We start from the raw sequence: 16566 nt of genomic DNA on the forward strand, positions 1-16566 counted from the left end.
AGAAATCACTCTATAGCTTTCGGTGTTTATAACACGAACTCTGCACTCAGTATAAAGAGTAAGGTACATCCACAAAGGCTGATGGGAAAGATGTTCCCTAACGTACCACAAAGAAAGCACCTTTGGTGTTAACCCATTTGTGCAGATCTAACTGATTCTGATTATTCACGGTGCACATAGAACCATGCTCCTAGAGGGAAAATACAGGGTTAGGTTCCTGTGAGTCTGATCACAATCAATCAACACATAAGCTTTCTTGGACTTCTCCGGTGGTCCTATAACCACAGAATCAATCCCTGGTCCAAGAAGATTCTACATGCCACAGAGCAGCTATGTCCATGTGCCACAACTACTGAGCCCATGTGCCTGGAGCCCGTGCTCCAAAAGAGAAGCCACGGCAAAGCTAGAGAAAGCCTACGCGAAGCAACAAAGACCCAGCAGAGCAAGAAAACCCCCACGTAACCTTTTCTACGTATTTTTGTTTAATATGTCATTGATTCATGATCACTGAACTCACAGCTAACAGCACGATACCTTTTGCCTAAACAAAGCTGACCTAACACACAAATATTCTCCGAAGGAACACACAGCACAGCCTTCCCAAACGCAACAGAACAGAACACCATAGTTCAACATGATGGTGGGGGCTCAATTCACACAGCAAAGTCTCCAACAAGCAGAAAAATAAGAAAACATAGCACTAAACAGAGCAAAAAAGGCCCCCTGATATTTGTTATTAATATGAGAGCTGAAATGAGAAAGCACAGAGTTGCCCCCCAAAGTTCCAGAAGCATTGGTTTTGGAGTCACAAATAAATCCCAGTGAGCAGGTGAATCTGCAAGTACAGAATCTTGGCTCATGAAAGCTGACTGTATGTTTGTATACACATGGAATATTCCTAGAAAATACATTCAATCAGTTTTGGGCAAAGATATAAGAAACTGTTCCCATAAGTTGTCTCTGGAGAGTAGGATGGGCAACAGATTTTTTATTTTATTCTTTGAATCTCATTACAAGTGAGTGTACCACTGCTAATTTTAAAACTCTACCAGAGGGAGATGGGCCTACTACAGGTAACCACAGAATAGCAGGACTGACTTAGGTCCGGCTAAGGGAGCCTGCCCTGCAGGAGGACCCAAGGACAGAGAGGGGTCCTTTCCTTTAAGAGCCCATGGGATCATCCTCCTGCTTGATGCCTCCCTCTCCTGGGGAGAAGGACGAGGGCTGAGATGAAGGCCAGCACTGGACTCAGGCTCAGCTACAAAAAAATGGAAGTCAGAATTTTATCCCAAGAAACACATGGACTCATCTCCCTGAGCTCCCACAGCTTCTCACAAATCAGAAGTCAGGGGCAGGATGTAGCTCACCGACAATTCAGCACTCAGAAACCTTGTTCTCCTAGGGAGTGGGTGGGGGTCTGAAAGTCACAATGAAAGAAAGCAGAATCTTGCAAAGAGAAAGTATAATGGAATTGGGGTTAGCTGGAAAGAAAGAATGAAAAAAAGAATGATAAAAGGAGGAAGGGAGGGCAATATTGTTTACTGGGCAGTTTATACAGCTGTTAACCTATGAGAAATGAAAATAGGTTTACTTTCTCAATTATGAAAATACATAAGTACATCTAGATCTGGAACGATACACCCCAAACTTTGGGAATGGGACTATGCATTCGGGGAGAAACTAATTTTTTTACACTAGGTGCTTCTGTTCCTTTTGGAATCTTTTAAACAATAAAAATATACAGTAAAAAAACCATAAATATATATATGTATATACATAAAAAAAAAATATATATATATATATATATGTATGTATAAAGCCTCCTACATATGAACCTTCAAGTTTCGAACATTCAAAGATGCAAATGTTTGTTCCGTCAATGTCAGGAGTAAGTGAAACTGCAGCTTGCTCTCTGTCTCCTATTGCTACTGATCCTTCAGCTCTGCCGTCTCCCCTCTCCTCTCCCTCCTGCAGTGAGTAACACTGCTTACCTGTTCAATCGATACCAGCCCCTGTATGCCAGTGTTGTACTGTACTACTGTACTTTTCAAGGTACTGTACTGCAAGATTAAAAATGTTTTATTTTTTGCTTTTGTTTTTATGTGTTGTTTGTATGAAAAGTATTACAAACTTATTATAGTAGAGTACTGCATAGCAGATTGTGTTAGTCAGGTACCCAGGCTAACTTTGTTGGACTTACGAACAAGTTGGACTTATGAATGCACTCTCAAAATGGAACTCATTCATATGTCGGAGACTTACTGCATCTCATACTTTTTATATCATCATTGTAAGATCTTATACTACATTTAAGGCCTTGCCATCCCAGCAAAATGCCACTGGTCATGCCTCCTGCCTTTCTGGTTTTCTTTCCCTCCCTCTCTCCTTTCTCTCCTTCCCTGGTCCATATCCTGGGGATAAGGGCTCAGCACATATTCATCTCTGAATGGCAATAACCAGGCAAAGGCAAAACTCCAAGCTTCCTTCAAAAAGTTCAACACAGAATAACCACATATGGGCAGCAATTCCACTCTGACGTTGATACCCAAAAGAATTGAAAATAAATGTTCAAACAAAATTGGTGCTCAAATGTTCACAGCAGCACTAATCCTAGCAGCCAAAAGGTGCAAACCACCCAAATGTCCATCAATATGTGAATGGATAAACAAATTGTGGTCCATCCATACAAGGCTGTATGTATCCATACAGCCATAACAAGGAATGAGGTACTGAAGTACTGCTACATGCTACAACATGGATGAATCTTAAAAACTTAAAGTAAAAGAAATTAGACATAAAAAGGTCACATAGTGTATGATTCCTTTCCATAGGCAATATCCAGAATAGGCCAACTCTAGACAGACACAAAACGGACTGGTGGTTCCCAGGGGCTGGGGATGGGAAGGAATGGGAACTGACTGCTTCACGGGGTACATGGGCACCTTTCTGGATGATGGACATGTTCTGGAACCAGAGAGAGCTGATGGCTGTGCAACAGCAGTATGTGAACTAAATGCCACAGAACTGGACACTTTACAGCGGTTAAAACGGTAGATTCTATGTTGTGATATGAATTTGACCTCAATTTAAAAAAATAAAGCAAAATTCCAAACTGTGTGACTTTGGGCCTCTCTGAACCTACAGAATGGGCAGATGACAGCATGACTACACGGGCTGGTTGCGAAGCTTCCAAGTGATGTGTGTATGAAGAGGCTGGCATAGGGCTGGGCGTGGAGAAAGGGACCAGTAAACAATGTAGCCACCCCATTAGGACGATGATTATGTGGCACCGTCAAAGCCAACTCACCTGCAGGTGGTGGGGTTTCTGTGTTGTCAATTAAACAACAACAACAACCAAAGGACAGCTGGGGAGGGGTGCTATATAAGATGGAAGACTACAGAAGACAGTGGCTCTATTCAATCTGTGGTACACTTATACCTAGATGATACTTCCAGAAGGAGTCTCTCCAGGCTATCCTGGTGGCTCAGTGGTAAAGAATCTGCCTGCCAAGGCAGGAGACATGAGTTTGATCCCTGCGTCAGGAAGATCCCCTGAAGGAGGAAATGGCATCCCACTCCAGTATGCTTGCCTGGGAAACCCCATGGACAAAGGAGACTGGTGGCCTAGTCTATGGGGTCACAAACGAGTTGGACACGACTTAGCAACTGAACAACAACAGGAGTCTCTCCTCTGTTAAGGAAGGAAGTGAAGTTAACTTGGTCATACAGGGACTTCCCTGGTGGTCCAGTGGTTAAGAATCTACTTAGCAATACAGGGGATGAAAAATAAATAAATAACACTTGATCACAGAGAGGCAAAGGGCGGCTCTGCCACTGGTCCGCCATGGAACAGCCCACAAACTCTTGCTTTTCTTCCTCCTTCCACAGTCTGGAGACATGGCTCCTTGACCAGCTCCTGTTTTATGGGAGCAGAGAAACTGCGTGTGGGTGAGAAGGTTTCATCTATGCAAGACCCTTACCTGGAAGCAGCTGCAAAAACCCAAGAACTGTCACCTTCTTATCTGGGAATTAATTATTTGCTAGCAAATTAGCAGAACTCAGAACCTCCTGAGCAAGGTGACCTCCCTTGTGGCTGACAGTTGGCCTGGGGAGAGGCGAAGGAGGAATGAATAGGATTTCAGGCTGTCATGGAAACTTTTCTTTCCTGGGGCCTCTGAGCATATGGCAGGTGTCCTGAAAAATCCGTTCCTGCCACTCGAGGCTGGCTGCCGCCCTCAGACATGTGGGTGTGGGGGGGGGTCCGCCTCTCTGTCTGAAAGGCCCCCTCCCTCTGCCATGGCAGCCACAGCACAAAGAAGTCCCCAGTGCACACCTCCCACCCCAGCTCCCCAGACAGACGCCGGAGCCTCGGTGGCCCCATGGAAATCCAAGTTCCCCACCCCAGGGGCCTCGAAGCAGCCCACAGATCACAGACAGCAGCAAGCCAGAGGCCACGGCACAGACTCCCCGAGGGTCCCCCGAAATGCGACGCCCTTCCTGCCTTCTGCTAACAGGGACGTCTCGCCAGCCCCACAGCTCCTCCCAAGACCAAAGAGAGCTGCGAGCTGATGTTTGAAGTTAGCAAGCAGGACTTTGATGTTAGCAAGCAGGCCAGTCTCCCAGCAAACCGGGCTCCCCTATATCACAGGGGAAAGCCAGCTGGCCCAAGGTAAAGAAAATTACAAATCAGAAGGCTGTAAAACCAAAGCTGGCAAAGGGATTATAGATAACAGCAGGTGGCAGGTGCCAGGGTGGAAAACAAGGCAGAATGTTAAAAACTCTAATGCCATGTGTTTGGAACTGGGTGATGGTGATGAAGGGTTCATAGCAGTGTGCCAGGGATAGACAAAGCCACTGGAGAAAATGGGCATGATCTTCTTGAAGCATCAGTGGGAAGCAAAAAGATTGGGCAAGGGCCCCCCGTAATAAAATAAGACAATAACATAATGTAGCGACAAAGGCAATATCTGATTAGATATCAAGGAAATGTGACTGCAGCTGGTCACTTTGGGGTATCCACTCCTCTGCATTAAGGGCAACTTGGAGAAGTGCAGACGCCCCACTCTATAGGAACCCTTGGCTCCATTCATTTCCTTTAGCCCACAAATACTATATCCTGAGGCCTCACTATGTGCTCCTTTTCCCTCTGAAACTCACTGCTTAGGGGCAAGTGCTGCTCAGTCACTCAGTCCTGTCCGACTCTTGGACTGTAGCCTGCAGGCTGGACTTCTACCTTATGGACTGTAGGCTGCAGGTCCCTCTGTCCATGGGATTCTCCAGGCAAGAATACTGCAGTAGGTAGCCATTCCCTTCTCCAAGGGACCTTCCCAACCCAGGAACTGAATCAGCATCTCCGGAATCTCCTGCGTCTCCTGCACCGCAGGTGGATTCTTTGCAGTTGAGCCGTCAGGGAAGCCTGCTTAGTGGGGGAGGTGGGTTTTAATTAAAAATCCACGACGCTATGGAACTGTACATCAGAGACACTTTACATATGCCCCACTCACTCTGCAGGCAGTGGTGGAGGCTTTCTTGGGGATGCAAGCGTGGGACCTGAGTGCTGTCTAACCAAGACCAGATGGGCAGGGGAAGAGAATGGGAAGCGCTCTGGGCAAGGGGAACAGCATATGCAAAGCTCTGTGACAGGGAAGCAGGGGAACTGGCTGGAACCCAGGGATGAAAGGGGAGAAGGGCATGAGGTCAGAGAGGCAAGACCCTGATGGCTGGTGCTTTTAAGACTGTCGGTAAACCAGGGGGTGATTTTAAAGTGGCAGCATGGTATGGCAGACTGTGTTTGAACCAGACCAGGAGCATGTTCATTTCCTATCTAGGCAGACAGACAGATGGTCAAAGCCACACTGTGTTTTAGTGAGGCCTCATTGAAAGAGGCCTGTACCCAGGCCTGGCAAATATATGAAGGGTCCTGCTTGGGCCCCACACAAGCAGTCACATTTCTAAACGCGTCTAAGGGCAGTGGTTGCTAGAGTTCCCCACCCACCCACCTAGCACATTCAGAGGCCCTATGTCAGAAAGGAGGTAACATGGGGTTAAGACACCAGATGGGGTTAAGATGCCAGAATCGTGCATTTCTGGGCTCAAATCCTATCTGCTATAGACCCAAGGCAAATTTCTTAACCTCTCTGTGCCTCTGTGTAATGCAGGTACTCAAACATCTGTCTTCTAGAGTCATTATGTGGATTCTTTTAAGATCAAGTTGCTAAAATCCTTATGCCTTATAGCCTGGTACATTTTAAATGCTTCCCTGGTGGCTGAGACAGTAAAGAGTCTGCCTGTAGTGCGGGAGACCCAGGTTTGATTCCTAGGCCAGGAAGATCTCCTGGAGAAGGAAATGGCAACCCACTCCGTATTCTTGCCTGGGAAATCCCATGGATGGAGGAGGGGTCGCAAAGAGCTGGACACGACTGAGCAGCTTCACTTCTTCGCATTCAGCTAAAGATGAATACAGAAGATGCATAAAGACCACGGAAATGTAGAACAATTTGGGAGCACGTGGGCTCATGGAGCGGGAGGGCACCGCACAGGGGAGGAAGCGGGTTCCACGTACTTGCAAGCAGGAGGCAGGAGACCGCCACGGTGTAGAGCTGCTTGGAGGTGGTGATGTCATAGCGATCCAGGAAGTGGTCCAGCAGGTAGACAGCTAGGTGCCGGGCAGCGGGGCAGAGCTGGCAGTGGCTGCTCAACAGGGTCAAGATGTCGACGAAGAACCGGCGGCTCTTCAGGAGCGGGGAGTGGGCTCGGAAGGCGGGCAGCTTCAGCTCCTGGAACAGGTAGGGCAGAAGGGGGGGTCAGGGCTGCCTCCCGGGAGCCTCAGGGCCCACCTGCTGGCTGGTGAGGGAGCATCAGTTCCCTCCATTCCCTCTTCACTTTCCTTCAAGTCCCACATGGCAGTCGCTCTGTTCTAGAAACTCTTGGGCCATCTCCCTCCCATCCTCGCTGAGCACAGGCTCGTGAAGCGTCAAGAACGTGAAGACAGAGGCAAGGGTAATAGCCTGGTCATTCCCAGCAAAAGGTTGACTGCCTGAGATGCACAGGCCATAAAACCCATAGGAGGACTTAAGTTGGGAGTCTCAAATCCAAATTCGGGTTTTTCCACTCAAGCAGGTTATATGACCTTGGTCAGCCCACCTTCACCTTGGCTTCCTTTCCAACAGCTGAGGATAAAATGAAAAATGGATGTAAAGCCCCAAGTACCCAGCAGTCTCTCAGGGTCCTCGGCTTAATTTCCTCTATGGGTGGGATTGTGAGCAACACTGTTTTGAAGAAAATTCAGTGTAAGAAAAATTGTTAATTTTGAGCACAAGGACTTCCCTGGTGGTCCAGTGGTTAAGACTCCACGCTCCCAATGCAGGGGGGCCAGGTTCAATCCCTGGTCAGGGAACTAGATCCCACACGCCACAACTAAGACTTCACACGCCACAACTAAGAGTTCATAGGCCACAACTAAAGATCTCATAGGCCACAACTACAACATCCTGCATGACACAATGAAGATCAGAGACCCTGAGTGCCACAACTCAGACCTGGCCCAGCCTAATAAAATAAAAACCAGAGTACAGAGAACTCCAAATAGCCTTCACCCAGATTCATTAGTTGTTATCTTACCTTTTCTTTCTCTATATACACACTTTTTCTAAAAGTAAGTTCTAGCCGTCATATGTCCCCTGAGGAGGTGACTCTTCCTTCGTGATTTATACACTACTGTGTCATCTGAATTTATCAGTCTAACACAAGTAAATGCAACAAGAGAATTATCTCACTCAAGATTTTGATGAATGAAAAAATTTTCTTATACCTCTACCATACATTTAAGCAAGCAGACCAGACACAGTTTACTCAGGAAACATCTTAGCAACATTTTGTCAAAAGGGGGAACAAAAAAGAAGCAAAAATCCAGGAAAAACAGAAAGAAGAAAACTGCAGAAAAGGAACTGTGAGCACTCACTAAGGGCAGGTTAACTGGGGGATGAGATTAAAACAGACCAGTGACCCTCCCCTGTCTAACACCCTCTTTTAACCCTGGGGCTGTGAATAGCTTTGGGACAAGATATCTGTTCATTCACTCATTTAAGACATACCAATTCATTCATTTCACTCAATAAGTATCAAGTAACTTCTATATATCAGGCATTATTCTAGGCAGAGGGGGTATAATCAGTAATGAGATAGACACAGACATGAATGTAAGATTAAAACTATGAAACTCTTAAAAAAAAACAAACAGGAGCAAATCTTTATGATTAGGTCAGGCAGTGGTTTCTTTGATACGACATACAAAACCGAAGGAACCAAAAAAAAAGAAAAAACTGCATAAGTTAGACTTCAAAATCTAAAACTTTCAAAAGACACCATCAAGAAGATGAAAAGGTAACCCACAGGATGGGAGAAAATATTTGGAAATCATAGATCAGTAAGAGACTCTAATTCAGAATATACAAAGAACTCTTACAACTCATCAATAAAAAGACCAACAACCCAATTTAAAAAAGGGCAAATGATTGAACAGATATTTCTTCAAAGAAGGTATAGAAATTGTCAATAAGCACACAAAAAGATGCTCAACATTACTAATCTTGAGGAAAATGCAAAGCAAAACCACAATCAGATACCACTTTACATCTATCAGAATGGCTATTATAAAAACAAAAATGGAAAATAAACACATGTTGGTGAGAATGTGAACAAACGGGAACCCTCATACACTGCTGATGGGAAAGAAAAATGGTGCAGCCACTGTGGAAAATGATTTGGCAGCTCCTCAAAATGTAAAAGAGTTACCGCATGACCTAGCAATTCCAATCCTTGGTGTATACTCAACAGAAATGGAAACAGATGACCACACAGAAACTGGTACTGGAACGTTCATAGCAGCGTTATTCATAATAGCCCCAAAATGAAAACAACCCAAGTGTCCACCAACTGATGAATGGAAATATATGGTATATCCATCCCATGGAATATTATTATTCAACAAAAAGGAATGAAATACTGATACGTGTTACAACTTGGATGAACCTTGAGAACTTTATGTTAAGTGAAAAAAAATCGAGTCATAAAAGGCCACATATCATAAGACTCCCTTTGTATGGAATGCGCAGCACAGGGAAATATTAGGGAACTGTAGACCAAAACTGTCTGCCCTGGTCAGGCATGGTAATAACCACTTGCATGAGTCGTCTCACAACAGGAAGGTCCCCATAAGGAAGACAGGGCTGCCACTGAAAACTAACCAGGAAAATTTGGGAGGGGCCGAAAGGAGAAAGGAGTCACCAAGCCATAATATGTTCTGCTAACCTCCCAGAAACCCTCCCTTGCAGAGAGATCCTGGCACCACCAGGAAGGACCCTAGTCAGAACAAAAGTGGGCATGAGCAAGATGACTGACCACAGACAACCTGGTAAGCTAATGCCATGACCACAATAACTGAGACTGTGAGCCATGTGGTTGAGGAATCCTCTGCCCAGGAGGACGGAACCCCCTCCTGGGTCCCCTCATCCCACTGTTCTCTGCCTGGGCGCCCCTTCCCAATAAAGTCTCTTGCTTTGTAAGGACATGTGTCTCCTCAGACAATTTGCTCCCAAGTGTTAGACAAGAGCCCACTGTTGGGCCCTGGAAGGGGTCCCCTTTCTGGTAACAAATCTGTACAAACAGAAAGTAGATTAGTGATTGCAGGAAGCTGGGGGCACGTGGGAAGGTTAACGGCAGAGGGAAGCTACTAATGGATATGAGGGTTCTTTTAGGAATAATGAAAATGTTCTTAAATTAGATAGTGTCAATGGTTGCACAACTCTGTGAATACACTAAAAGCAACTGAACATGTACTTCAAAAGGGTGAATGTTATGGTATGTGAATGATATCTCAATAAAGTTGTGATAAAAAAAATTAGATGGGCACATCACCCACTCTAATGGAGTTTATGGCCCTGCTGGAAAGAGATGACCATCAAAGAGTAAGGCAACTGCAGAATTCCAAATATGCAGCACTGCAGAGGAAAGCTGTGGACCCTAGTAAAGCTGCTCGTCTTCCCTGAGGGAGGGGAGGTCTGCCCTCTGAATGCAAACCCTGTAGAGATTTCAAGCTAGGATGTCTTCTCTGATTTATTCCCCCAGAACCTGAGGCCACAGCACCACTCTCTCAGTAGCCCTAAAGCTGTGATCATGGAAGCTGCCCAATGCCTGATCAATTATTTCCTGTCCCTAACATTACACATGAAGAAACTGAATGTGACAAAGTCCTAAAACCCCAGGGCTTAACTAACAAGAAATATTAGATCTGAGACTAGAAGAATTTTAATGTATCCTTTTCCTCAATCTTTTATTATTTTTTAAAATCATGAAGAAAATCTTTTCTAATAAACAATTTTAAATTGAAGTATAGTTGATTCACAATATTTTGTTAATTTCAGGTTACAGCAAAGTAATTCAGCTAACATACATATTTTTTCAGATGCTTTTCCACTATAGGTTATTACAAAATATTGAATACAGTTCCCTGTGCTATATAGTAAATCTTTATTCTTTAAATATTTTATATGCATTTGTTAATCCCATATTCCTAATTTATCCACTGCTCCCTTCCCCTTTTGTAACAAAGTTTGTTTTTCATGTCTGTGAGTCTGTTTCTGTTTTATAAATAAATTCATCTGCATTATTTTTAGATTCCACATATAAGTGATACCACATATTTGTCTTTCTCTACCTTACTTACTTCATTTAGTAAGTCACATGATAATGCTGCTGCAAATGGCATTATTTCATTTTTTTTTTAATGGCTGAATAATAATCTGCTGTATATATGTACCACATCTTCTTTATCCATTCATCTGTTAATGTACATTTAGGTTGCTCCCAAGTCTTGGCTATTGTGCTGCTATGAACACTGGTGTGCATGTATCTTTTAGAGAGAGAACTTTCATCTTTTCTGGATATATGCCCAAGATTGGGGTTGCTGGATGATATGGCAACTCTATTTTTTTAGTTTTTTAGGGAACGTCCATACTGTTTTCCACAGTGGCTGCACCAATTTACATTCCATTCCCTAGTGGTTCAGTGGTCAAGAATCCACCTGCAATGCAGGAGACGTGGGTTCTATCCTTGGGTCAGGAAGATACCCCTGGAGAAGGAAATGTCAACCCACTCCAGTTTTCTTGCCTGGGAACTCCCACGGACAGAGGAGCCTGGTGGGCTACAGTTCACAGAGTCACAAAGACTTAGCGACTAAACAACAAAACAGTGTAGAAGGGTTCCCTTCTCTCCACATCCTCGCCAGCATTTATTATGTGTAGACTTTTAAAATCATGGACAAAATCTTCACTTCTTTAAGGAATGGATTTGACTTCCATCTTCATTGTTTGATGGATTCATGCTACCACCACGGGACTTCGAGCTCCTTGAGGGTGCGAGTCTGGGTCTGCTCTTACTCCTCCTTGTTTTGCCACTGCCCTGGTGTGACAAGAACATGGTCAGATGCCTGGAATTCAATGGCGAAGGAGTGAAGGAAGGGGGGGCGGAGAAGAAGGGAGGGACTGCAGTGGTGAGTACTGACTGCCCAGGGCGCAGAGGACGGTGTGGCCACATGTGTAGAGTAGCAAGTCAGTGGGAACCTCAGACCTGTCTGGTCAAATTCTAGGAGGACGTCTAGGAACTAACCTGCTGAAGATGAAGGGGAAAAGGAAGTTCAGCTGGAGACACAGCACCTGCAAGGCCACACTGGTGTCCCATCTGGGGAAGCTGGGGCCCTTGGACAAGCCAGAGAGCTTGAACAAAGCAGGTTGCGAGGGTGGACAGGGTCTCAGTCTATGTGTCCTGCTAAGATGGTAAAGAACCCACCTGCCAATGCAGGAGACATAAGAGACACAGGTTCAATCCCCAGGTCAGGAAGATCCCTTGGGGAAGGGCACGGCAACCCACTCCAGTATTCTTGCCTAGAAAATCCTATGGATGGAGGAACCTGGCAGGCTACAGTCCATGGGGTTGCAAAACAGTTGGACACGACTGAAGGGACTTAACATGTAAGATATTCCGCCTGTCCTGTGGGCAATGGGAGCCAGCGAAGGGTTTGGAGCAGGGCAATGACAGTGAAGGGTTGAGAGCAGAGTGGCCTTGAGGGGAAGATCTCTCAGTCAGCCTCGCCCTGGCTTATAGCCAGACAGCTGGTAGCAGCAGCCAATTTGCGGCTGCAGCCCTCTTATCACCAGGACCCCCTCCCCACCCTCCGGCATCCCCCACAAGCTTGCAGCCTACTTGGGTATTTCCTTTAAGCAGAGGGTTCTAAGGCTCTTGACAAGAAGCAACAACAATCTCAGATTCTTAGTGTTCCATAGGCAACAGCTGCCGGAAATTAGCGAAGTGACCTTTGGCCCGGGTTGCACTGCCCTCATCCAGGCGGTTCAAAGGCTCCAAACACAAGAAGTCAGATATGCAATGTCCTGACTTCTCTCTGGTTTTAGCTCAGCCCAACAGAGCTTCACTCCCATCCTCTGCACTTTTCCTTGTGTAGGAGAAACTCAAAGCAAGATGCTATATGTCTTTCCTCTGCACACCCTCCCGCAGAAAGAGCCCACTGGCTTGAGCAGATTCTCTGAGGAAGCCATCGGTACATAAAACAGCTATGGACCTTTGGAGCAGGCAATAACAGCTCAGGAAGGAGTCAGCAGGTAGGGCTTCATGGAAAAGGCTGTTCTCAAGGGTGTGCAGGCTTCTAGGAGGGAGAACAGCTGTCCGTGATGCTCCCCAGCTCCCTTTCTGCTCGTCCCTCAGACACAGGTTTAATCATCACTTCCAAACAGAGGCTTTCTCTGACCCCTCATCATTCTAAATCAGGTGCCCCTTGTAAGCATGCAGTTCTTTAAGGCCAGATATTTACTTATTTACGTGTCTCTTCCTGCTAAACTCTAGCTGCAAAGAGCAGGAGTCACATCCACCCTGCCAATACCAACTGCCCAGAGCTTGGCACAGGGGCAGGCGTTAAAAAAAAAAGATCTCTGCCTAAGTTAAAAAAAGGAATGAACATCCATCAGAAGGCAAGGAGGAAATGTACGTGCATGTTACTAAGTGAAAGAAGGCAATCTGAAAAGCTGACATACTATGATTCCAACTATATGACAATCTGGACTAGGAAAAACTACAGAGAAAGTGAAGAAAAAGATCAGTGGTTGCCAGAGGTTGGGTGGGAGAGAGACGAACGGGGAGGACAGAGGACTTTCAGGGCAGTTAAACTACTCAGTACGGTCTATAACGGTGGAGACATGTCACTCCACATTTGCCCAAACTCACAGAACGTACACCACCAAGAGTGAACCCCAGTGTAAACTGTGGTCTTGGGGTGATGCGTTTATGTAGGTTCACTACAGGAGCACTTCCCGAGCTGCCCCTCACTGGCTGCTCTTTTGTTTCTGGAATTCAAGTGACGATTTGTAGGTTCACTGTTAACAAATGGACCCTTCTGGTGGGGGCTGTTGATAGTGGAGGAGGCTGTGGATGCGGAGGGGAGGCGGGGTACAGGGGGCATCTCTGTACCTTCTGTTCAATACGCTGTGAACCTAAAACTGCCTGAGAACACAAAGTCAGTTAAGAAATAAGAATGAACACAAGGATATCCCTCCCTGTTCCAAACACACTCCTCCACATTTAAGGGGACAGCCTGGCACGGATTGTAACATTAGGCAGTTCTGGGGTGGAATCTCACCTCCACTATTTACTAACCCTGGACATGTGAATTCTGAACCCCAGTGTCCTCACCCGAAAAGGAGGTCACACTGTCATAATGTAAAGCGTGTGGCACTTAACAGCACCTAGGCCTGCCTTTCCCTCAAACTGGGAAACCAACCTTCAGATAAGTTGGGCTTATCTGCCTCTGTCGGGCTCTCAAAGGAACCTGATTTGTACTGCTGAAGGAGACGTTCTACCTGAGGGTTTACGCTGGGCTAGAGTGGGGAGACGGGGGTGGTGGTGCAGAGAAAACAGCCTGCCTCCACGTGCTATGCAGAGACCGAGAGCCAAAGGAAATTAGGACTTGAGCCTTCGCTTCTTCTCAGCACCTCAGAGCAGGGTGATTCTTTGAGAAAGGAACAACAAACCAGGATGCCAGCATGCCTACCCTGTTTAGTTGAGAGTCTGGCCAATTATTCCCCTAGCCCAATTGAAAGGTGGGGGGTGCCGGGGGTGGGGGGGAAGGCATCCATTACAAGGGCTTTGCTCTAAGGATCGCATTCCTCCTGGAGCACTCTTGACCTGAGGCAGCTCGAAGCAGCTGGGTGCACGAAGCCAGCCCCTCTGCAGAGCCGCCTGAATTCCAGAAACAAAAGAGCAGCCAGCAAGGGGCGGCTCAGGAAGCGCTCCTGGATTAGGCAGGCACTTGGCAGGCAGGCAGGCAGGCAGGCAGCTGCGGCGAGGGCGGAAAGGGGGCAGGAACCGGCCAGGCAGGGTGACCCTGCTCGTGGTGGGGCCAGGGGCAGCATCAGCGTGGCCGGCACAAAAGCCACATGGAGAAGGGGCGGGGCGGAGGGGCAGGCAGAGGCTTCCTGAAACTCTCCCTCCCTAGACCTTTATCACCTGAGCCAGATGGGGAGAGCTTTCCTCTGCCCTTCCAGAAGGTTGATTGCCCAGTTTGAGCAGGTGGGGCCACAAAGACAGATGGTTGTGATGGGGTTGGGGAGGGCAGGTAGGTGGGAATCCACCTTAAAAAAAACACCAGAAACCTGCTTTTGCTATCTCAATTGTTATTGTTTAGTTGCTAAGTCGCGTCTGATTCCTTTGCGACCACATGGACTGTAGCCCACCAGGCTCCTCTGTCTGTGGGATTTTTGGGCAAGAATAGTGGAGTGGTTGCCATGCCCTCCTCCAGGGGATCTTCCCAAGCCAGGGATTGATCTGGTACAGTTAAGGGCAAATGAACATCTGCTGAATGAGGGAATGAATGTATTGATGAATGAATGGAGTGTTCTGTGATGAACACAGGTACAACCCAAGCAACACCAATTGAGGGAACTTTCCTCCACCTGGCGCCGTCTCTGCCCTTCTCCCCCAGGTCTCCTTTACCTGGTCCTGCACTCTTCTCTGGGGGTGACCAACATAGTTGGGGGACAGTCCTGGGGTGAGAAACCCCAGAGGAGCCATCCTGGAGGAGAGGAAGGTGCTGGGTGTCAAGACAGGCTGGAGTCCTTTAGAAACACTCTCCTGCCTGCCCAAGAGCTCTTCCAGAGGCTTCCAAAGCAGAAAGAGGACTGCCTGACAGGGGCAGGGCCCCGAGAAAGACCAGGGCCAAGTGATTCATGACCAACGTGAAGCCCCAAACCAAGTTACACACAGAGGCGGCAGGGCCGCCCGGAGCCCAGGCATCCAGACCCCACCTCATCCCCGGCACTGAGGCACTCAGAGGTGGCAAACCCTGCCCACCTGTGCTCGGCTCGGATGTGTCTGGGGACAGGAGTGAGGCCGGCTCCAAGGGCAGGCTGACAGACCCAGAGCCCACAGCCAGGAGAGCTGGGCGGGGACCCCCGCCTGTCGCTGCTGCAGGACAGATGGGCAGGAAATTCAGAGCGTGCTCCTCACACTCAGGCTCTGCTCACACTTTGAGGCTAACCTCAGAGGGCTCTGAAGGTCACATGCACTGTGAAAGTTCAGCCAGTCACCCCTGGTTTCTCACGATGGGAGGAAAGGAAATCTTCATTTGACCCCGTGGTGTCTTGCACTGTGTTACTTTCTAATTGCCTATTAACCCACTCTTCCTGCCGATCTCAACTTAAAAGTCACTTCTGAAGAGAGTGTCCCCAGGGCATGCCGCTGCCAGAACTCAGGGGCATCCAGGACTTTCTATCCATTCCTCCATCCATCAACCCACTGTCCTTCTTCACCCGACTGCAGACATCATGAGGGCAGGGACTGGGTTCGTCTTGTTCAGCTCTGGGACACCAATGCCTGACACTAAAGAGATACTCAGTTCTTATAATCTCCAAATTTGGGGAATGGTAAACACTTGAAATGAAAAGGCAGGAAAAAAACGAGTTACTCCTGATCTCATGTTGAATAAAACTATCCATCTAGCAGGGCAATTCGAACTACTCAAAGCCTGATGGTGTGGGGGTAAGGGTGTGGGTGATGCGATCCTAACCACTCAAAGCCTGGCAGTGTAGGGCTAGGGGTTGGGGGTGACGCTGAATTCCAGGGGAAAGAGAAAGCTGTCCTTGCCTTGCGGTGGCCTGTGCCTCAGTCTACCCAGCAGCAACATAGGGTAACCAAGGAGGAAGCAGGTCAGTGTTCACAGAGGACTGGAAGCTTTAAGAATCTAAATCATACCCTCCATACTTGGTCATTCCAAAAACACTGCTTCCTGACATGTGTCCCATGACACCCCAGCCCCTGAAGAAGAGGATTCTGTGGGCCATTAGTTTGGGAAACACTGCATACCACATTGTGTGTGCATGCTCAGTCACTCAGCTGTGTCCAGCTCTTTGTGATCCCACGTACTGTTGCCCACCAGGCTCCTCTTTCTATGGGATTCTTCACGCAAGAATACTGGAGTGGGTTGCCATTTCCTACACCAGGGGATCT

At 47.2% G+C, this 16566-nt stretch overlaps 1 protein-coding gene across 1 annotated transcript in view; it reads right to left on the minus strand.

Annotated features, from left to right (window-relative positions):
• Positions 1-16566, minus strand: part of CCNJL (cyclin J like) — a 63492-nt gene that overhangs the window by 26953 nt on the left and 19973 nt on the right. The window contains exon 3 of the mRNA XM_020903330.2: positions 6563-6776. Coding sequence (XP_020758989.2) covers positions 6563-6776 — 214 coding nt within the window. The remainder of the gene's footprint in view (positions 1-6562; positions 6777-16566) is intronic.

This window comes from Odocoileus virginianus, chromosome 3, assembly GCF_023699985.2.
Source record: "Odocoileus virginianus isolate 20LAN1187 ecotype Illinois chromosome 3, Ovbor_1.2, whole genome shotgun sequence".
NCBI classification, from domain to species: Eukaryota; Metazoa; Chordata; class Mammalia; order Artiodactyla; family Cervidae; genus Odocoileus; species Odocoileus virginianus.